We start from the raw sequence: 21610 nt of genomic DNA on the forward strand, positions 1-21610 counted from the left end.
TAAAAAGGTGGATATATATTTACATATTATAGTCATTAAATTTTTGGAAGCCTTTCACAGTTTTTTTGAATCCTTGGCTTGTACCTCTTCAAATTATCTCAAACCACCTGGCCATTATCTAATATAAAACAGTATTTTAAATATCATAATCTGTGACAGATCACATCAGTTCCCTAAATACTAAAATGATTTTCCTGAGAAAATTGGAGGGACTTAAATTATTTTCAGCTACTACTGCATGTACCTATGCAAAATGAGATTACTGTAATATTAATATTATTATAGTAATAAGTGACATTTAAAAATATTAATTAACTTTATTAGAGCTTCTACTTAACACCTCTTTTCCCTAAGCTGAGGCAGACTGCTGGCAGTCCACGGTGGATATTGGTTTTCCATAGTCAGCAGCCAGCAGGTGCATGCCTGGATTATTTTTCATGGCAAACAGAGTTCCCATTTCCAACAGTCCTTGCTGTGCTCTGAAGATCAGAGCCTGCTGAGGGGAATTTGGGAGAGGGAATGTGTGTGGCTGCTGTTTAGGCAGCAACAGTCTCTACAAATCTGGGTTAATGGAGCAGCATCCTGCATTCCTGCAGCACGGCCTGCAGCTTTGGAGCAGGGAAAGAAGCTGCCCTGAAGTGCTGCTTGTTTGTAAAATTCAGGAATGAACTGTGGTTTTTCAAGATGCAAACACACCCACAGGTGTGTAGTTCCAAAGTTTTAGGAGATTGGCGTTTTTTCATTGAATCATGGACTGGTTTGGGTTGGAAGGGACCTCAGAGCTCATTAATTCCTGCCATGGCCAGGGACACCTTCCACTAGACCAGGTTGCTCCAAGCCCCATCCAGCCTGACCTTGGACACTTCCAGAGATGGGGCAGCCACAGCTTCTCTGTGCCAGGGCCTCATCACCCTCACAGGGAAGAATTTCTTTGTACTATCTGATCTACACATGCTGTCCTTCAGTGGGAAGCCATTCCCCCTTGTCTGAAGTCCCTCTCCAGCATTCCTGGAGCCCCTTTAGGCACTGAAATGCTGTAAGGTCTCTTTTCCCTCAAAAGAGGCCCAGCAATCCCAGGGAAAATGTGACATAAGTTTTTCCCTACACTGCCAGACTCTGCATCTGCTGTTTATCTCCAAGAGGAGAAAATTCAATAACAGATCCGTTTATATTTTATATTCTTCTTGAATTTGAAAGGAAATTTTCAGGTTTATACATGAACATTTTCTGCCTTGAAAGTGTTCAGGTTTCCTAAATGAGGAAACACTAAACAGAGTGAACGCAGCACAAGGATAACGTGGTTGGTATTAAGGATCAGAGTATCCATAAGTTTCCAGTCTACTTTGACTCAGAAGTTCATGGGGTGTTTTAGCTTCTAAATTTCGAATCCAGTTTCAAAATGTCCTGTCCAGTGTGCAATCCTGATGGATTTGTGAGGCAGCTGCCCGTCAGGTCTCACAGAACAGGGGGGTTTGTTTGCTCTTGATGCCCACGCAGGTACTTGGCACCGTTCCCTTCCCATGTGGTGAAAAACGACCATGTCAGGAAGTTCTTCAGCACTTCATCTCCCTCCCAGCAACTCCAGAGCTCAAGTGAGTTTAAATAAAGTTTCAAAATGAGTTTTTTGTACTGCAGTGTGTTTCATAAACTGATGCCATCTGTAACTCTGGTCCTTGTTTCTAGATCCTGGCAACCCCTCCCTGTATAAAGTAGGAACTACGCTGGGAACATCTGGAAGGTGAAGTATTTATCTTGTTTACACACTCATTTTCTTGAAAGGCAATTTTCATTTTCTTCAGCCAAGACACCCAAAAAATTTTAATCCAGACCCCTCCAAGGAGCCAATATTGTGGCTTCTTTTGCCACTTCCACATAGAAAAATCAAAAATTTCCACAGGATGTTATTTGGGCTCCTTTACTTTTTAATAACGCAAAAGCTGAGCCACACCATTCTCTCTAAACATTTGTTAAATCACAGAGAGGTAGCAGAATATAAAATATCTGTGATTATTGAAGGAAAACTCTGCTTAAGCTAGCGATCAGCTTTACTCTGCCAGAACTGCCCTGCTTTGAATGTGCCATGGAAAAGGGTGGGTGCAAACCTTGGGTCCAAAGGGGCAGTTTTTACCAGAATCCTGGTGACACAGATCATCCAAAGTGCTAAACCCAGTCCTGTTCCTGTTTTTCAGACCTATCTGTGGAGTGGCTGGAATTCAGTCCTCGCAGAACCACGTCCAGCACTCGGCCACTGCTCCTGTTGCTCTGCCCCACTGCTCCCACTCCGGAGGCGCCGGCTCCTCGCTGGCCTATCGCTCCCAGATGGACACCTCCTCCTCATCCATGCTGATGTCTTCCAGCCCACAGACCCCCCAGACACAGGAGCAAAACGGGATCCTAGACTGGCTCAGGAAGCTGCGCTTGCACAAGTATTATCCTGTCTTCAAACAGCTCACCATGGAGAAGGTAGGGCAGGAAATCAGGGAAAGGCAGCCAGCTTTAAATTATCCTGAAGTTCTCTAGGCTGGAAACATCTGCATGGAGAATCACTCAAGTTTTTGGCGCGTGCTGGGAACGTTTTCATTCTCTTAGAGCGATTGATGAAAAGCTTCTTTCTATTTTCACTGTGTTATATCCGGGCTGCGGTTGTCCGACAGCTGCCTCCTGTTCCAGGATCCCTCACTGAATGCTTGGAGATCCAGCTTGGATGCTGCCTTTGGAGCTCTGCTGGGGCTCCCTCCCTGGTCATCCCTTTGATGTGCAGGAGACAGCTAAATTTGTTGATTTTCTTTATTTCTGCTTCTTGATTGATTTTTCTCCCAGAATATTTGGTTATCCTTAATTTTAAAAAATAGCTTCACTCAGACTTGTGGTGTGAACACTGTGTGTATGAGTGGGTTTTGTTTGCAGAAATTCTCATGGAAAAATCATCTCTCATGTATTTGCATTTTAGGAGTCACAAATAATACTTGTGTGTGCTGGGTTTAATCTAAACAGAGTATTTTACAGCATTTCCTCAGCTCCGTTGGGGAAATTCCTTGTCCTCTGTTTTTTGGCCTCGAACGCCCTCCAGTGGAGTGAGGGCTTGGCTTGAGCCAGGGATGGCTTTGTGCTGGTTATAGGATATTTAATTCTAATCTCTTCCCAGAGTCTTCTGATTTGATTTTCTTCATTATATGAAAGAGGATATATAGGGGTTTCTTCTTTATTAAAGTAGCAAAACTGCATATTCCAGTATGTTTTTAAAAAAGCAATTATTATTATTATTATCCATAGTTTGCTGACTTTCATTTTAATACAATATTAATGTCTATATTTCGCTTTCCTATTCTATCTCTGTATTTTATTATAAAATTTACTGGAGTATTATAAAGTTCACTGGAGTAAATTTTCTAATTAGACTGATGAGACAGCTGTACTTTGTGGTAAGTGACACCACTAGGAAAACTGGAGTGATTTTCTAAGAGAAACAGGTACTTAAACTCATTGATAGCACAAAGGTCTATTTTAATTTAATTCTGTTTTAATACATACACGAGTTCCTTCATCTTTATTGTGACTGGTTCATAGAAACACACACCTAATTACATTTAATCTAGAGATGTTTCATGCCAGTCCCCCACACTTTTATTTTACACTGATTATATAATTCAGAACTGGAGTACAGGGTTGCTTTGAATTAACAATGTTTAACAATGGCTTAAAAGTTGTCTTTTGGAATTGCTCCTCATTGAAAATATGAATAAGAATTTTTCAGGCTGTAAAACTAAGCACATATTTTTTCTTTCCAAGTTTCTGAGTCTTACTGAGGAAGATCTGAATAAGTTTGAGTCCCTCACCATGGGAGCAAAGAAGAAGCTCAAGACCCAGCTGGAGTTGGAGAAGTAAGTGAGGGCTGGGGCAACCCTCTTTTTAAGGTCATAAAATATTGAATGCAAGCTTTTGCTGTTTTACAGACCACAAAGCCACCAGGATCCCTACATGTTGATATGGATGCTTCTTATCTCCCTTCCTCTGCAGTTACTTTGAAAAACTCTTGAAAAGGGAACTTACCAGATAGTATTTTTTACTTCCTGTTTTACTGCTGCCTCTTCAGGGTTGTGATAAGGATAATCAATTATTTAAATAATCTACAAAAGATACATGTTGTTGGTTAGGTTTTTTTAAACTTGTATCATAGGTATTGCAAAGGCCACCTAGATTTTGGGCTTCCCATCCACCTGAGACTGATGGGAGCTGTAGGATTTGCAATCCCAGGGGATGCACAGTCAAAGTCAGGGTGCCCAGCAGGACTTTTTCCTCCTAGGAACTGAGAGATTTTTGGCTCCCAGTCCATGTGGATGGAGCACAGCTACTTTGGGAGCTGCCTCAGTGTCCTACAGTGACCCCAGGCAGCTGTGACAGCCCTTTGGGGAGACTGATGCAGCAGCTTGTCCTGGCTTTTACAACTCCACTTAGAGGGAAGTGTTTATACTGAAGCCACCACAGTTACTTAAAAAGCGATTACAAATTCAAATCCAGGCCTGTTTATCAAAGCTCTGTGACAGCATTTTTCAGCAGTCTTAGTTTTTCCAGAGTGTGTTTGGAAAATGAAAACTTGGGACTGTGTTTGGCTTCTCTTTGGGTTTGGTGTGCACGGCTGGGTTTGAGATATGCTGATGTAACATGTGATGGAATCTTAGAATTTAGGCAACCTTTGGTGATGTTTTGCCCTGTACAAATAAGAGCATTATTGTTGTAATCAGATGGTAGATAATCCAAACCTCATTGCTGGCAGTTAGGGTCAGGATTGATGTGATTTCCAAATGTTTCCATTTGAAATGAGCATAACATTCAGAGGATTGTTTAATGGGCTCTGTGCGCTTTGGTTTCATTCAGAAATGGATTTATTTGTGATTGTGCTTTAGCCAGTTTTTGTTTCTTCATACTTTTCTCTGTCTCCCTGTAGAGAAAAATCTGAGAAACGGTGCCTAAACCCTTCAACACCTTCGTCAGTGACCAGCAGTGGAGTGGCAAGGGTTCCCCCCACTTCCCACGTGGGGCCTATCCAGAGTATCCGGGGCAACCACGCTGCAGGTAAGAACAGCAGAGGACACTGCTGTGCTCTTGGGGCTCAGCTGTCCATGCACAAGATCAGGCTCCTTCTTGTGCTGCTTTTCCACCAAGCTTCACCTTCCAAAATACCTTTGGCTTAATAGGGAGCAAGCAAAAAGTCCAGCTTCTGTGAATATGGAGGGCAATGAAAAGTAGTTCCCCTCCATGGCTCCCATGGGAATGGCCAATGCTCTAGTCAGACTGTTCTGCCTCCACATGTGTCCCTGTAAATCCTGAGCATTCCTATGTGTTGGTGTCCCAGTACAGTTGTCATGAGATCCAGTCAGGTTGGTGTTACCCCTCGTGTTCCCACTCTCTTTTCCTGCAGAGCTGCGAGTGGATGTGGACCAGCCAGCCCACCCCCTGCCCCGGGAGGGCAGCTCCTCCGAGTACTCCAGCTCCTCCTCCAGCCCCATGGGGATCCAGACACGGGAGGAGAGCTCGGACAGCGCCGAGGAGAACGAGAGACGTAAGCAGAGCCCCCCCAGCGCGGTGCCCGTGCCCTGCCCAGGGCTGCTCTCACAGCTCTTGTGTCCCCAGGGCTGGAGATCCACCTGGACGGCTCCGAGAAGGAGAAGCCGGTGATGCTGCTGAACCATTTCCCCTCGAGCTCCGCCCGCCCCACGGCCCAGGTCCTGCCCGTGCAGAACGACGCGGGCTCCAGCCCGTCCAGCCACCACGCCCTGCCCATGCAGATGATGGCAGCGGCCCCCACACACATCCCGCCCATCCGAATGCTCAGCACCGTGCACAAATCCGACCGCGGCAGCGCAGACATGAAGCTGCTCTCGTCGTCTGTGCATTCGCTTTTGTCTTTGGAAGAAAGGAATAAAGTTTCTTCTGGATCGAGGGGCAGCATAAAGATGGAAAAGGGCTTTGGGAATGCAGTGGTCGATGTCATGTCTGCGTCTTCTCCCCACCAACCCCTGCAGGTGCTGTCGGGGGCCACTGAGAGCAGCTCACCCACCTCCACCATGAACTTTGGGCCTCGAACCAAAGTCGTCCACGCTTCCAGTCTGGACAGAGTGATCAAACCAGCTCAGCAGCCGGGACTCATAGTGGAAACGAGCACTGCTGCCACGGTAACATCCAGCACAGTCTTCCACGTGGCTCGTCCACCCATCAAACTCCTGGTGTCTTCGTCTCTTCCTACCGACTCTGCCATGGCCGGACAGACTTCCTGCTCCAGTAATATGCAAATCACGGTGTCCCCTGCAATAATCAACCCCCGGACTGCTCTGTACACAGCCAACACCAAAGTTGCCTTTTCTGCCATGAGCAGCGTGCCCGTGGCGCCCATGCAGGGCAGCTTCTGCGCCAACAGCAACGCGGCCTCCTCCAGCAGCCACCCGTCCCCGTCCTTCGCCACCATGGCCAACCTACCCAGCTGCCCCGCGCCCAGCTCCAGCCCCACGCTCTCCTCCGTCGCCGACAACAACTTCTACAGCAGCAGCAGCAGCAGTAGCAGCAGCAGCAGCAGCAGCAGCGGATCCGCAGGGAGCATCCCGGTCCCCAACCAGAACCACCACCACCACCACCACCAGCAGCCGCCGCCGCAGCCGCCCGGGTGCATGGTGTGCAGCTCCTGCGGCTGCAGCGGCAACTGCGGCTCCAGCGGCATGACCGTCAGCTACGCCAACTACTTCCAGCACCCCTTTTCAGGACCTTCCATGTTTACTTTCCCCTTCCTGCCCTTCAACCCCCTGTGTAGCAACGGCTACATCAACACGCAGCAGTACAACAGCAGCACCACGTTCCCCGTGGTGCACACGGCCTACAACAGCGGCCTGGCCCCCGACTCCGTCATGGCCGGACAGTCCACCTTCGCCGTGCCCCCCATGCAGAACTTTATGGCAGGGACGGCCGGGGTGTACCAGGCACAGGGAATGATGGGCAACGGCAACGGTTCGAGCCACAAAAAAAACGGGAACCTCTCCTGTTACAACTGCGGGGCCAGCGGGCACAGAGCTCAGGACTGCAAACAGCCGCCCATGGATTTCAACAGACAAGGTAAAGGCGGGGTGTGCGGCTTTGGCTCGAGGGGGTCTGGTGGCTTCTTGGAATTTCCAGCTTGTGTAAAAAGGTCTTGTTCTTGAGCTGTATTTGCTAAAGGTGTGACTGAATTTTGGGCAGACCCGTCAGGCCTTGTTAAAACCCCTGGTATTCTGGGGGGGTTCCTCCCATTTTTGGGAAGGAGAGAAGCATCCAGGGAGGGAGAGAGCTGCTGTGGACAGGTTGCAGCAGAATTGTTGCTGCTGTCATCTAGGTCAGCTTTGGTTATAATTGCAAGTTCCCCTGGTATTTTACAAACTGAAACCTCTGTTTCTTTTCCCTTCTTCCCCAAAATAATAACTTATCTGAACAGTTATTGTTCAAATACTCCTGAAGGTCCTGTTTGCTGCTATAATTATTTTACAGCACATGTTGCTTCCACATAGGCTTCCCCAGGAGAGAGCTGAATCCTTAATTCCAGGTGGGAAGCAACTGAAACAGAAATGCTGCTTTGCCAAGAGCATTTTAGTCCCATTTTTCTTTTTGATTTTGATTGTCATACCATGTTGAGATAATTTGCAAGTGGTGTGGCCTTAAAAAATGAAATAGGAACTTTCAGAGGAGTGAAGATTCCGTTTGACATCGTGTCTTGTCTGTAGCCTTTGCCTGGAATCATTTGTAGATGGTCTCAAGCATTTGGACACTATAAATTAACTGAAGTGTCAGGTATTGGGGTAGCAATTTACAGCAGCACTAAAAGGTAAATAATGAGTGGAATTCCTGTGGTGAATGTTTTTATAGTGGCCAAGGGGAAGCAGTGCTGCTGCCTTGTCAGTCCTGACTGGGAAATGCAGCAGGCTCTGATGTGTTTTTAAGATGGATTTCATTTCATTAATTAAATTTCCATTTAAACTTTCCCAAACTTTTCACAAGGGCATGGGGTGACAGGACAAAGGGGAATGGCTTCCCACTGCCAGAGGGCAGGGCTAGATGGGATATTGGAAGAAAATCCTTCCCTGTGAGGGTGGTGAGACCCTGGCACAGGTTGTCCAGAGAAGCTGTGGCTGCCCCATCCCTGGAAGTGTCCAAGGCCAGGTTGGACAGGGCTTGGAGCAACCTGGGCTGGTGAAAGGTGTCCCTGCCCATGGCAAGGGGTGGAACTGGGTAATCTTTAAGGTCCCTTCATCCCAAACCATCCCGTGATTCTGTGTTTCCATGAAACAAATTTTTGCCAGCCCTAGAACTCCATCCAAGCCATGTTATTCTCGAGTACCACTTTCCATGTCTAATAAGCAGTGGGTTGGTTTGGGAAGTTCTGAGATGTAAAAGATGTGGAAGGTTGATGTTTAATTCCTCTGTTCCTCTCCCCAGGTACGTTCAGGCTGAAATATGCTCCTCCCTCCGAAAGTCTGGACTCCACAGACTGATGTTTTCCCACCTGGCACAAAGATGCCAAAAGCCATGGAGAACGACGGAGATTGAACTGCAAAACTGAGACGTCCAGTTGCTGTTAAGCTTAATGTATTTTTTAATCCAAAGGTGCTTTACTTTATTAGACTAGGTAGAAAATCTAGCTTAGGGGTGCATCCAACCCAGTTTTGATTGCCAAATTCGAGCTTGGATCTCATTGGAACTCCTGACTATGTGTCCTCGGACCGATGCGTTCTGGACGGACGGACGGACGGGTGATGGATGGTGGAGCTGTCCAGCTGCATTTCTGTTGCAAGTACAACAGCCAATGTACATTTTTTAGCTGGAGAATGTTGCCATATGTGGACTTTCTGAGGTGAAACTTTTCCAGGGCAGCTCTGCTCGGAGTTGGAAGCTGGAGGAGGAAGGTAGGAGTGGCCAGAAGGACTTTGGCACCCCTGGGCTAGGTAAAATGTCTACTTTTTTTCAAAAGTGATCAGGCACTAATCTCTGGGATTTTTAAGGATTGCACTACAGAAGAATGTAAAACTCTTCAAGCTTTCTGCACTTTTAGCAGACAGTGTCACTCTGAGACCAGTGCAAGAGGCAAAGAAGTTCCAACCTTTACAAATTGGCACCAGCAGGCTTATGGGACTTAATTCCACAATAAAAATCCTAAAAAGTCTCTCCTTTCCCTTCCAAAAGAACACACACGACAGTTTCGGTTCCTTCTGGAAACAAACTTGTGCTTCATTGTCTCACCTATTGCCATCTAGTGCTGAGTTCCCAGCACTGGAATAAACTTAGTTTCCAAGGGTCCAAGTCCCAGAGACTCCAGAGTCATAAAGGCTTCAAGGATATTTTCCTGTAATACACAAAACCTTTACGTCCTGTTACTGTATATAGGTCTCTTTCACAGAAACCTTATTATTCTGCTTTTGTAAATGAATTTTAAACCATCCTAAAAACAAACCAACCAACCAAGAACTCTGGCAGCAGAGTTTATAAGCTTTTGCTTTACTTTATATAAAAATACCCTTTGACTCCTACCCCAGGATTCAGGAGTGGTGGGAGTCAAACATGTAAAAGGTAGTAAAACTTCATTATTATCAAGACTTGGAAGGATTTCTTGTCGGCCTCCTTCGTTGCAGTAGGTTGTAGATGAGTAGCTTTGGTGTTAAACTACTTAGTCCATCATTTGTGGGTGACAAATCTAAATTAGGACTCGAGAGGAAGCCAAACCCATCTCGAACTGCTAATTTGAAACACTTTGGTCCTGTCTGGTTGAAAGAAGATCCTAATCCTCATGGCTCCCGCCGGGAATTTGATGGCATTAAATGGGTGAGGCCTTCTCTTTAAAAATGCCTGACAGAGATATTTGCATCCTGTAATTTGGGAGACACCTTTAAAGTCTGAAGCCTTGTTTACACTTGGAGGTATTCCTTACACTCTTCTAAACCACAGCAGGATGAATCCATAGGATTTGTAGTGGCGCAGTGACTCTCACTCGGGAAGTCCTCTCGGAGCACGAGGGTTTGGGAGCGGTGCAGAGACGGGGCGGTGTGAGGGGGATGAGAGTTCAGACCTCCCTGGGCCAAGGTCATAGGAAAGGAACGTTCTGGGCCATCCTTGTGTCCCGCTCTCTCCAAGGGCGGTCTCAGCCTGGCTGGGAAGGCAGGTGGGATCACTGAGTGTCAGGAGAGGCACGGGAACGTGGGGTGGGCAGAACCCACACTCGGCCCAGAGAGGGACTTGCAGCTCACAGCTTTGGGAAACCCAAAACCTAAATTTGCAGAACAGTTGGTTTAAAAAAAAAAAACAAACAACAAAAAACTAATTGTTCCTGCTATGCAATGAGAACCCCCCTGATTTATGTATTCCCAGCCCAGCTCATGCTCCCTGTTGGCTATGCCTGCGTTTGAGGACGTTCCCTGTGTTCCCCAAACAACCTTCAGACCTACAACACTAAAGGGATGAAAACTGACAATGCAATTTACTTTGCCTTAATGAGCTCGAGACAATGGTAGGAACAGTCTGTCCCACTGCATCATGCCCGAGGAAATGTGCAGTTCCATGTTTACGATGTGCAGCTTTGAGGGTCTCTCCAGTGGCCTGGAACATGTGCTGAAAGCCAAACTTAACGTTGTTGTTATTATTTTTTTTTTTTCACTTTTTTTAAACAGTATTTTAAAATCGTATTTAAAGAAACTGTATTTCAACACACGTGTTAAAAACCCTCTTGAAACAGCAAAAAAAAAAAAAAAGTGTCATTTCTGTACCAGTTGTGTTTTGTTTTACTGCCCAAGGCTGGGCACAGCCGTGTCTGAGATTCATCACAGAGTTGAAATCATATCAAAAGGACTGTAGAACTGAACTTCTGTCCAGCAAACTCTTTCATTCCTTTCTCCACAGCTTTCTTTATTTATTTAGGATCATTTCTTTTGTGTAGAGTTAAGGCTGATGTTTCCAGCAAACTGTTTCATTCCTTCCTTTGGGATTGTTTCCTTTGTGTAAAGCTAAGGCTGATGTTTCTTCAGGTGGCTCATGGGTGTGTTTGGGTAATGCTTTGGAATGGTTGGGTCTGGTTTTAGAGTAAGTTTAAATCCAGAAGTACCTGGAGGCAACACGAGTGTCAGAGGAAAAAGTTTGGTGAGCCAGCAGCAACCTCAGAGCCTTCCCTAAATCCCAGCGAGTTGTGGCTTCAGACCTGCCAGTGAACACCCTCCACTTTGTACCCAGAACAACCAAAGGTGGTAAGTCTGAACAGAGCACCTTAGTTCCATAAAATAATCCTTAATCTGTCCTTACAAGGCACAAATCCATCTTTTTTACCCTACAAAGCAAGGCAGTTTGGTTTGGAATGGTAGTTCCAGCTGCCCTGCCTGAAGGAACCAGTTCTTAAACCCTATTTTTGTACATTGAAAGATGGTGATTTCAAAGAATGTTACTTAGTCCTATCCTTGTCTTATATGTATAAAAAGAATTAGTTCTCCAAATGGATTTCACTGTGGAATAGGAATGATTTTTCAGTGTGAGGGGGAAAGGAATCCCCAGTCATCTCCCTGCAGGGAGGTGAGGAGTCAGCGAGGAGCCTTTCCCAGGGGAGAGAGCAGCGTGCAGTGCAGTTTCAGCTGCATTTTCCATTTGCTGATGGAAGGACTCAAAATAGGATGGAATTTCCAGCAAACTCCTCCTCCCCACCCTGCAAATGAAGCATTGATGAATATGCCAGGCTCTGCCCCAGCAGCAGGAGAGGAAGGAGGGAACTGAGGTACCGGTCAGAGGGTTCCACCCTTCTTCTATTTAAAATTACATTTAAACTGTTACGGAAGTTTCTAAGTTTACCAGAACTGGTTTCATTCAAACCAGCTCTGTCACACTCAGCTTTTTGTGAAACCTTTCCATCCCACGGTCATTAAAACTTGGCAAATGAAGCGCCAGACTTCTGAAAATACCAGTCCAGCACCAGACCTTGGCTACCCCCCCAAATTCCGATTCCTCGCTGGCCAGTTCCGTGTGGAGTTGCCCCGGGACAGCCCTGGATAAACCAGGCTGTGGTACTGGCAGAGCAGCGCTCCTCCCCAAAATCCAACTGCCCTCAGCTGTGCGAGCTCTGTGTGTGCCGGAGGGCCGGGGTAGTCTGGAACACCTGTTAAATGGGAGGAATGTGGGCAAATCTGGACAAAAATCCACATAACGGAGCTCTTGTGAGTAGCAATCATTTTGGCTGGTTGAGGCCCCACAGCTCTTGTGATAAACCCTTGGAATTACCCGTTTGCTCCCTTCAATTTTCCTGTCGTACGCAAGAACCGTGTTGGTACTGAAGCAGAAAGCAAATCCCGTGTGTTTTCAAGTGCAGATTAACAGCTTCTCTTGGACATAACTTTCCATTAGGAATGAAGGAAATTCCTGCTCCATTTGAGCCATTTCTTTTACTTCGATCACTTCTAGTATTACAAAATTCTGCATGTAACTTTATAAATATTTTAAATAGTTTTGTAAATATTTAATATTCAGCTAATTTGATTTTGAATTGTAAATGTCCAGTATTCTGGTATTGGGATTTTTATGTTTTATTATACTTTGTTAAAAGTTAAATTGTACATTTTTAGAATGTTTTTATCTGAGTAAATTTAATGTATGGAAAATAAAGAGTTAAACAGAATCTGTTGGCATTGGTTTTCATTTAGAGGGGATTCAGCTGTGTGGGGGCTTCTCCAGCTTGGCAATTAGGGAATTATTTTTCATTCCTTTTATTACTTTGCTGTCTCTGCATTTCAGAAAGTTCTATGAATAACCACGCAAGCCATAATTAAGTTGGGATGTAATCCATCCATATCAGCACTGTATTAATTTTAAAAAAGCAACATTTGTACAGGAATATCAGTCGATCACGTCGTAATTACAAGTACGGTCAGTTATGAGTTAAACAAGTTCTTACACGAACAGAACTAAACAGAGAACAAGCTGCATCGAAAAGTTTACGTCGGAGTAAAAACACAAAGGACAATAAAAAATGGGCAGTAGGCCCTGGGAAGGAGATGCATGCAAAGAGGTGGAGTAGGTACAACGTGTAGTAGGTACAACGTGTACACTTGGTGAGTGCCAGACGCAGTAGTATTGCTTCTCTCCCCCGTTAGAGTAGGTGAGCTCCCAGTGACACACGAGTTAGTGCACACACACCGGATACACCGGGAATCTCATCCCGCTACGCTTCACTTGACGACGACTAGAGGAAAACACAGATTTGTCCTACGGGAAAACTCTCCTCTGCACAGCCTGCTCCCTGCTCGAGGAACACCGGGAGCTTCCCAACCCCCTGCAGGGGTTGGGCAGGAGGCTCCAGTGATGCCCAAATTCATTTGTTCAGCTCTCGACAGTGACTCCCGGGCCTGAGCTGCTTCTCCCTGACCCCCAGGCAAGGGAATGGCAAACCTTCAGGCTAGGGGTGGGGAATGATCATATGGATCACTGGAAGCCAGCTCAGATGAACAGCAGTGGTTCACTGAACACACAGGGATTGGAAATTCATAACAGACTGGAGTTTATTTCAAAGTTACCTGTCCAGGTGTGTATTTTACAATTAGACACTTCCTAAAACTACAATAAAGCTGTGGTGTTTGGTATGAGTATTCCAGAAACCGGCACCGCCCCAAGTGTGCGGTGCCCAAAAACCGGAGACACAAAGAGTTGTCCTCCCCCAGCTCACCCCAAGCCCTTGCCTCAACTCCCTGCAGCACGAGTCTGATGGAGCTGCAGAAGACAAAGCTCCCCTTTGGAACATTAAAATGCATTTGCTCTCATGAGAAACCTTCCCATTTGAAAAAAAAAAAATAATAAATTTAAGGAATCATAGGGAGATTTTGCAGCAAACTCCCAGGAAACACTTTAGCTCCTCCCTGGTGCCTGTTTGCTTGTTAAAAGTCAATCGAGTGTCCCTTTCTCTGCAATTGTCACATGCACAATTGGGCTCCTTTCAGCAGGTCCGGAAATGGAAATGTGCCTGTGTGGAGTATTATTAACAGCAGGTTTCAAAGCTGGAGGTGCTCGTCTGTACTGTTTAATAGTCACAAACAAGGCAAGGTGAGATGAGACACCTGCTAAAGCAAGACTATGCTAAAGGACTGAGAGCGTAGGTGACATCCGGTTCTTTCCCTGGGGGGTGTGTGGGGAAGAGTGGGGGTGATGGCCAAGGGTCAACCAAAATCCTAGGCTAGCAGCCGCTCCTAGGCGTGTCCTAGGCGGAAGGTCGCGCTCCGAAGGTCTCCTGGGAGGCGTACACCATGTACAGGAACCCGTCCTCGTCCTTCTCGCTCTCGTACACCTCGGAGATGGGCGTGGAGACGCTCACCATGCTGTGTCCGTTCACCAGCAGGAAGAAGGCCTGGTTGGAGTTCAGCTGCAGGCGTCGCCTGGGAAAGGGGGATGAGGGGGAAGGAGGGGCACAGTGAGCATTTCCACTCGCCTTAGCAAAGGACACGTGGCAAAGGACAGGCCTCCGACACTGACAGCAGCAAGACATACCACGGAATCATAGATTCAGGAATGCTTTGGGTCAGAAGGACCTTAAAGCTCATCTGGTTCTGCCCTTCCACACCTTTCCCTGTATGTTCCCACCCTGCCCTGCCCCAGCAGGAGACTGCCCACCCCAAAGCTCTACTAAATTTATCCACTAAATCCAGTCACCTGTATCCACTGACAGAGCCCTTACTCATGGGAAAAGTGATGTTCCAGAAGGGCATTGAACTGGAGGGACAAGGAAGAGGCACTCCTGGCCCTGGCGATCCCAGTACAACCAGCAAACACGCTGCAGGACCTTTGGCTTGCAGCTCAACAGCATCTCACTGGGATGAAACCCAGAGATCCGTGGGAAGATGGGGAGGGAGGACGGTTCCTTGAAAAACCTGGCAAACTTTTAAATTAACTCCCTTTGCCACCAGCTGTGCAACAGCCAGAGCTTAACCTTGGAGCATCTTGCTCCCTCTTCTCCTCCCTTCCCAGGAGAAGCATCGTGGGGAGGGCAGAGAGCAACAGGCTGCACAGACTGCCTGGCACAGTGAGCAGCTCATTTCTGGGTTTCCCTTGGATTGATCATTCCAGCTGGGGGGAAATGGGTATTTCTGCTAAACTGCCTCCTGGAGAGCAGGTTTGCAGAGAGGGGCTCTCTTACCACTTGATTAACCAAGTGAGCAAGAGGAAATAGGGTATGTGGAAAGAAAGGAGGAAAGAACAGATCTGAAGAGATTCCTGCTGCTCCCACTTGCTGCTGAGAGGCAGCAGCAGCTGGAAACAAGGATTTATTTAGTTTCCAGCCACTGCCCTGGACAGGGACTCTTCCAAAACCAGGCTCTAATCACTCCAGAGACAGCAGGCTGAGGAAAGGCAGCAGCTCTCCAAGGGCTGGGAAGGACAGGCTTTGCTGTGCACCACTGGAGCTGGCTGAGGCCCAAGTCTAGCTGGTACTAAGTTATATATTAACAGTAAAGCCAAAGGAAAAAAGTGGGAAAATCCTTCAGCTTGCAGTTAACCTCTTTGCCCAGGGCCTTTTATGTTCCTCAGAAATTCTGGAAGACTTGAGCAACCTGGTTCCTGCCTCCAAAACCCCATCTCCCTTTCTTACTCATGTAGGAGCTGGGATTTGCTTGTGAAAGTTTTTGTTTTGACACCCTGCACAACTCTCAGTTTTCCCAGCCTGTGGCCTCCATGAACCAGCTCCTGCTATACCATGACCAACATAAAAACTCTGGTTTGCTCCTCACTTCCCAGTTACCACTGGAGAACTCCTGATCCAACAGTCCCGCTGAGCCAGCAGAAATGCACTTCACCAGAACCTCTGACCACAATTCTGACCACACAACTTCCACACCGAGGCTGTTTCCCTTTGCCTTTCCTGTAAACTGAGCTCAAGCCACTCTGTGCAAACAGCCAGGGCAGAAAGACTGGCCTGAGCGGGTGTTTTCCAGGCCTCAGCGCTGTCCCTGAGGGAAGCCTCCTTTCCCAAAGAATGCCAACAGCATCCCTAAGCTGCTCTGGCTACGAGCCCAACCTCCCCTTCCCAGTGGGTGGGAAGAGGCAGGCACTCCAGAGGGGGACTCCATGGCAGAACACTGAGAAGGCATCCCAAAATAGCCACGCAGGAAGTGCCGGAGCCCTGGGCCAGGAGGACCCACGTTAGACAGGGATTCACAGCCCCAGACTCCCTCCTACAGCTCTGGGAACCAGTTATTTCTCCTGGAAGCAGACTAACAGCTCAGCTCTTCTCAGAGTGGGTTTTTTCCAGAAAAGCTAAAGGAAAAGCACCTTCTCCTGGATTTGTCCTAGTGCTCAGTAGATGAATTTTCCATTCAGAGTTCCCAAGTGCATATACCTGGTGGGGAATTCACAGAACATCCCAGTCCAAGCCTGATGCAGCTCACACTGAAACCCCAGCACACTACCTGATAATTTTGATTAGCTCGCTCATGTTGACGTGATCCGGCACCAGGAACTTGGTCTTATCCAAAACTGGAAGCTGCTTTTCTCCCTTGTACCTTTCGATGATCACCTAAGAGGAAACACAAACAGAAAGGAGCAGATGTGAAAGGCAGGGACAGTGTCTGGTGCCCTCACCTCCCCCCTCCAAGCTCCATTTCCCTTCATTTGTGAATGCAGCATCTCAAACCTGAAAAGGAACAATTAACTCCATGATCTTAAAGGTCTTTTCTAATGTAAAAAATGTATGTTTCTATGATAATTAAATTATCTTCACGTGCTCCTCTGTTCTGTTTGCAAGGGTCACTGCATGGAGGGGTAGCACACAGGCATTTTACAGCACACTTCCCCAGCTTCAGTGCAGCTTTAGAACAGTTCCTTTCCTGGAATCATTTAATCCAGCACTGAATTACCCAGCAACAAGGAAATCCAAGGAAAGATCAAGCCCACTTCCCTCTAACACAATGCAGTGGCTGACCAGGGGAAGTGTGCCAGCTGAAGCAGTTTTCCCTAGAATTTCTCCAGTTTCAGGCCATTTCTCCAGTTTCAGTCTAAGAACTGCACCTCCAGATGACTCTGCTGTTTCATTCACCTTCCATGGCTACTCTAATGCATGAGAAAAAGCTACTTTCAAAGGGTATAAACCCTCAAATCTCCAAGTTAGGGAGAGAATTTCCTCAAGACAGCACGTTCAGGAACCAGTAATTCTGACAGAACTGTTATGCAGTAACCACTCAATTCACAGAGAAACTGCAGATTTCCCAATTTAAGGAACACCCTGCCCAGCAACTGAATATAGTTCCTGCTTTTGAGAAATGATCTCAGGGTTTGTGTGCTCCTGTTTCCACAGCCACGTGGGGTTTGCTGGTTTTAAATCAACAGCAGCTACGTGACACCAGCCATTTGGACCCTTTCCATGCTCACGGGGTCTGGCTGTGCTGATATTAAAAAGCTGCACAGGTGAAGAGACATTGGGCCAATTTAATTATATCAGAGAAAGATCCTTACATCAGTTTAAATAAATGCTGGCTCACCCTGGAAAACAAAACCACACTATTTTTAAGAAGTCAGACCATAACCAATAGGTATTTCCAACAGCAGGATGACGGATGTTGACAGCACAGGAGGGATTTACTATCTAGGGTGACATTGCCACCTTATCTCATCCAGAACTGCTAATGACAATAACGAGGCAGTGACTGGCCCAGCAAGGCTCCAGGGATGCCAGCAGGCCCCTGGGATAGCTGGGAGTTTGCATCACCACATCCTCAGGTACCTTGGAATTTTTGCTTGTCATCTGTGCATGGCTGAGTTAAAATGAGAGTTTTGCCATAAATCAACGGCTTTCAACCTGTGGTCAGAGCTGGGGACTTTGGCCAAGTGGGCTGTGAAAGGTGAGTGAAAAAGCAATTTTGGTCAGGAAACAGATTTGTTAGGAAAGTGCCTTGTGGGAAAATGAAACGTTCCAAAAAAGTCAGAAAATCTCTGCTATAAAGTACTACTTGTTCCCCTGCCCAAGTGCACAGCAAAGCAGCAGCGACAGCTCCCAGGTGAAGGAGTCTGGAGCCAAAGGAAAGCTGGAAACCTTTTGGTTTCTGTTTCCACAACAGCTCCTGTCAGTGAACTTGCTCAGGGACCGTGGACAGTTTGCAGCAGTTTCTTCACAGGAGACACAGGGATCACCAGCTCTCACCACAGAGCCAAAGGCTGAGGGTACAATTAAGTTCTCTCTGCTGAACAAGTCATCAGCAACAGAACACGATCCATGCCTTTTGCTTCCTGGGATGGTTTGCATTTTTAACTTTGAGGATGCCATAAATAAAAGAAAACACAAATTCAGGCAGCATTTGGAGCTGACCAGCTAAAGAGTGATAAGGTGAGGGCTGATATCCAATGTGAGGAAAGCTGGAGGAGTTTGACAGCCCAGCAGCATTGCTGGAGACCTCAAGCACAGCCCCATTTCCCAGAAGAAAAGCATTTCTGTCCTTCTCAGCACAGACCGCTGATCAAATCCATATCTGTGTATTCTTCTTGATGAGTCTGTGCAGACTTTTCTTTTGGAGGAGAAAACCACTGAGAGAGAGGAGCTGAGCACTCAGAAGGATCTCAGAGCTCAGCTGGAGTGTGGTTTTCTACAACACAAAACTGTAACACACCGGAAACCCCCTTCCCCCCTCCCCAGAGAGCACCTTGTTCCACCACACTGAGCTTACTCCTCTGAGAATGTCCCTTAAACCCAGGTTTAACCACCCTGAACAGCCACGTTTTCATTTGGTCTCCTCACAACAGCCTTTTCTAACTGCTAAAAAGAACATGAGACTGGAAACTGAAGGGAAAAATAGAAAGAATTGAACTTACTGGTATTTTAGTTGGATGCTGATCTCGAATCAGTCGTACATCTTCCACTCTTTGCTCTGCAAGAGATTTAAAAAAATAAAAAAAAATCTGTTTAAGCATCCAGTTAATGCTGTTATTCCCTATTTCCTCAGCACTGAAGAGAGAGACTGCATGTCAGGAAAACCCAGAAGAGGGAATTCAGGCAAAGCAGTTTCCAAATGGGACAGTGCTGTCAAGGAGTACAACCTCTCCTGTGACAGCTGATCCTCTGCTCTTTAACCCAAGGTGACAAGTGTTGTGTGCACCTGCCCGGCACTCCTAGAAAGTGTTAAAAGAAGTCGTTTCCTCCCCAGTCCCCTCACTTTCTGCCCACTGAGGCAGACATTTCACCTCATAAATTTACGGCCTCAAATTACACCACCAAAGTTAACGCCTAAATACCCTGTGCTATTTCTGTGAGATCCCAGAAGAGGAAATGGTCAACAATTATCCGAGTCCCAGGACTGGCCGAAGCCTGGCTGGGTCAGCTTTCACCGTGCACTCTCGTGTTACTGAATTCCAGGTTTTATTTTGACTGTGCCACACCCGTTGCTGCAGGAGCTGCTGGAGGTCCTGAGGTACCTGGCACACTTTGCCCCTCTCTGTGCCAGCCTTCAGGATAAAGTTCACCTCTCCTCAGACAGAAATATTATTAGAACAGATATGAACCAGGCTAAAGTACAAGAGGCAGAGTAAACAGGCCAGTCGCTTTCAGAGGCTGCTGTGTATCCCCTGCCTACTTTCAGATTCAGTGAACTCAATTTTAACCCCTTTGGTTGTTTTCAGCGGGACGGGGCTTTCCAGGCCATCTCCACGTTACAAACAGCCTTCAGAGAGATGATTTAGTGTTGCATCACGGCTCTAACACACACCTGCCTAGGGAGAGGTGCTGCTCAGGGCAGAGAAGCACTCAGCCCAGCTCCCTGCTGGAATGCTAATGGCAGGACACTGCCCGTCCCGTCACTCGGCAACAACATCACTCAGTCTCCATTAGCCCATGTTTGTGTCCATGGAACACATCCGTGTGCCTTCTCACGAGGAAATGCAACTCATGTGAATCACGGTTTGAAGGTGGAGGTGAATCAAGCAGAACTAAGGCAAGGAGCATGCAAAGCCTTCACCTGAAAGCCACCCTGCCCCACATCCCGAGCCACGCTCCCACAGCCCAGCAGGAACACTTCAAGGGCAGAGATTTCTACCTCATTAAAACACTTTTTAAGATTAACCAGAAACACAAGAGATACGGGGAGTGAGTGAGAACCAACCATCAACCTGGCAAGTGCAGAGAGGTCAGACTAACTTCTCAGCTGAAACAGGTCTGTTCCTGGCAATGTTACTTAGCAGAACTACCGGGAGGAGGAGGGACATAAACCGGACAAATCATGGAGATTATTGTATGCGGCATGTTCAAAATCAGGCCTCAGTCAGCCACAGATAAACACTGTTCTCTGACGACATTAGTTGCAGTGGCAACTGCTTGGCTGCCATCCTAGCTGAACTTAATACCTGCCACAGAGGCTGCTGACAGGCGATGGGGTCAACAACAGTTTTGGAAAGCTCCAAAAAAGGGGGCAGCATAAACACAGCCTCTGTTAGACCAAAATTCTCCCCGCTTCAATGCAGGGAATAGCTCGCATTTACAGCACAGCAAAGGCAAGGGTGGGCACATCACAAAGCTCTTTTAAGCAGCTTGACTTTAACCCAAAGGCAGAAAGAAAGGAAAATCTGGATCAATTACTTCCACCAATTCCATCTCCCGTACGGGATTTCGTAGTTCATGCAGAAATAGGTTACGCTGCCAGTTCTTGTTACCCTCGGAGCGCTCCAGCCTACCTTACTGACACACATGAGCAGTACCGAGCCCTCCGACTGCTCTGGGCCCATCCCGAGCACACACACAAGCCTTGGCACCGCTCTAATCAAGGCTGTTCCTTCTCGAAAGGGGCTAATCTCATTTTCCCAGCCATCATTACACAGCTCTTTTCGATGCCTTGCTGGTTTTCAGTGACCACGCAGAGACAGGAGCCCCACGCCCCGGTCCCCTCGCAGCTCCCCGGGCACAGAAATCCTCACCCCGCGCCAGCACCGACTGCGAGCGGAGCTTCAGTTCCGCTGCCACTGGCGCAGAGGCCGCCGGACACTGAGCAGACACCGGAGGGAAGGGCAGGCCCAGCTCCTGGCACACACACCAGGGATGTTTCCAGGCTCCTGGGAGTTTTGCAGTCGATAATGGATAATGTGCTGAGGAGCTCTCCCCACGCCAAGCCCAGATCTCATCCCGGGCACGGCACTGCTGCCACCGCACACCCCGCTAAAGCCCCGGCACCCCGAACCCCCCCGGCCCCCACTGCCGGGCTGTCCGCGGGGTAAACAAGCCGTTGAGGCCGGGCCGGGGTTTGGTTCCACCTCAGCCCCGAGCAGGCCGGGACACCGGGGCGACACCGGGCCCGCTGTCAACAGGGGCTGCCCGAGGATCTCCCCGCCGCCAGCCCCTCCCCGCTCCGCTCCGCCGATACTCCCCCGTCCCCGCAGCCAGCGCCGCCTCCGCAGCCCGGCCGGGCCGGAGCGGGCCTTTTCCCCCCGCGCTCTCCCCGCCGCGTCCCTTCCCCGGGGCGCTCACCGAAGGTGCGGCGCTGCTTGAAGCTCTTCTCCGAGGGCATGGCGGCGGCTGGGCTCGGCGCGGCGCGGCCCGGCGGTGGCTCTGCGCGGCGGCAGCGACACCCCCGAGTGCCGGCGCCCGCCCCCCGCCGCCGCCGCGGCCGCCCGGCCG

General features: G+C 47.9%; 2 protein-coding genes across 2 annotated transcripts in view; one reads left to right on the top strand and one right to left on the bottom strand.

Annotated features, from left to right (window-relative positions):
- Window positions 1–12759, top strand: part of ZCCHC14 (zinc finger CCHC-type containing 14) — a 53001-nt gene extending 40242 nt beyond the window's left edge. Inside the window, exons 6-13 of the mRNA XM_050311702.1 lie at window positions 1498–1592; window positions 1684–1738; window positions 2190–2463; window positions 3790–3881; window positions 4946–5073; window positions 5420–5560; window positions 5632–7101; window positions 8455–12759. Of these exons, the coding sequence (XP_050167659.1) occupies window positions 1498–1592; window positions 1684–1738; window positions 2190–2463; window positions 3790–3881; window positions 4946–5073; window positions 5420–5560; window positions 5632–7101; window positions 8455–8510 (2311 nt within the window). The 3' untranslated portion in view covers window positions 8511–12759. The remainder of the gene's footprint in view (window positions 1–1497; window positions 1593–1683; window positions 1739–2189; window positions 2464–3789; window positions 3882–4945; window positions 5074–5419; window positions 5561–5631; window positions 7102–8454) is intronic.
- Window positions 12760–12805: 46 nt separating this feature from the next.
- MAP1LC3B (microtubule associated protein 1 light chain 3 beta) lies at window positions 12806–21610 on the bottom strand. Its single transcript, XM_050311742.1, has 4 exons — window positions 21461–21610; window positions 18823–18878; window positions 16431–16537; window positions 12806–14405 (listed from the first exon to the last, which is right to left on the bottom strand). The coding sequence occupies exons 1-4, from the start codon at window positions 21498–21500 to the stop codon at window positions 14231–14233; spliced, it is 378 nt and encodes a 125-aa protein (XP_050167699.1). The 5' UTR covers window positions 21501–21610; the 3' UTR covers window positions 12806–14230.

This window comes from Myiozetetes cayanensis, unplaced genomic scaffold (assembly GCF_022539395.1).
Source record: "Myiozetetes cayanensis isolate MyiCay16 unplaced genomic scaffold, myiCay2020 scf16, whole genome shotgun sequence".
NCBI lineage: Eukaryota > Metazoa > Chordata > Aves > Passeriformes > Tyrannidae > Myiozetetes > Myiozetetes cayanensis.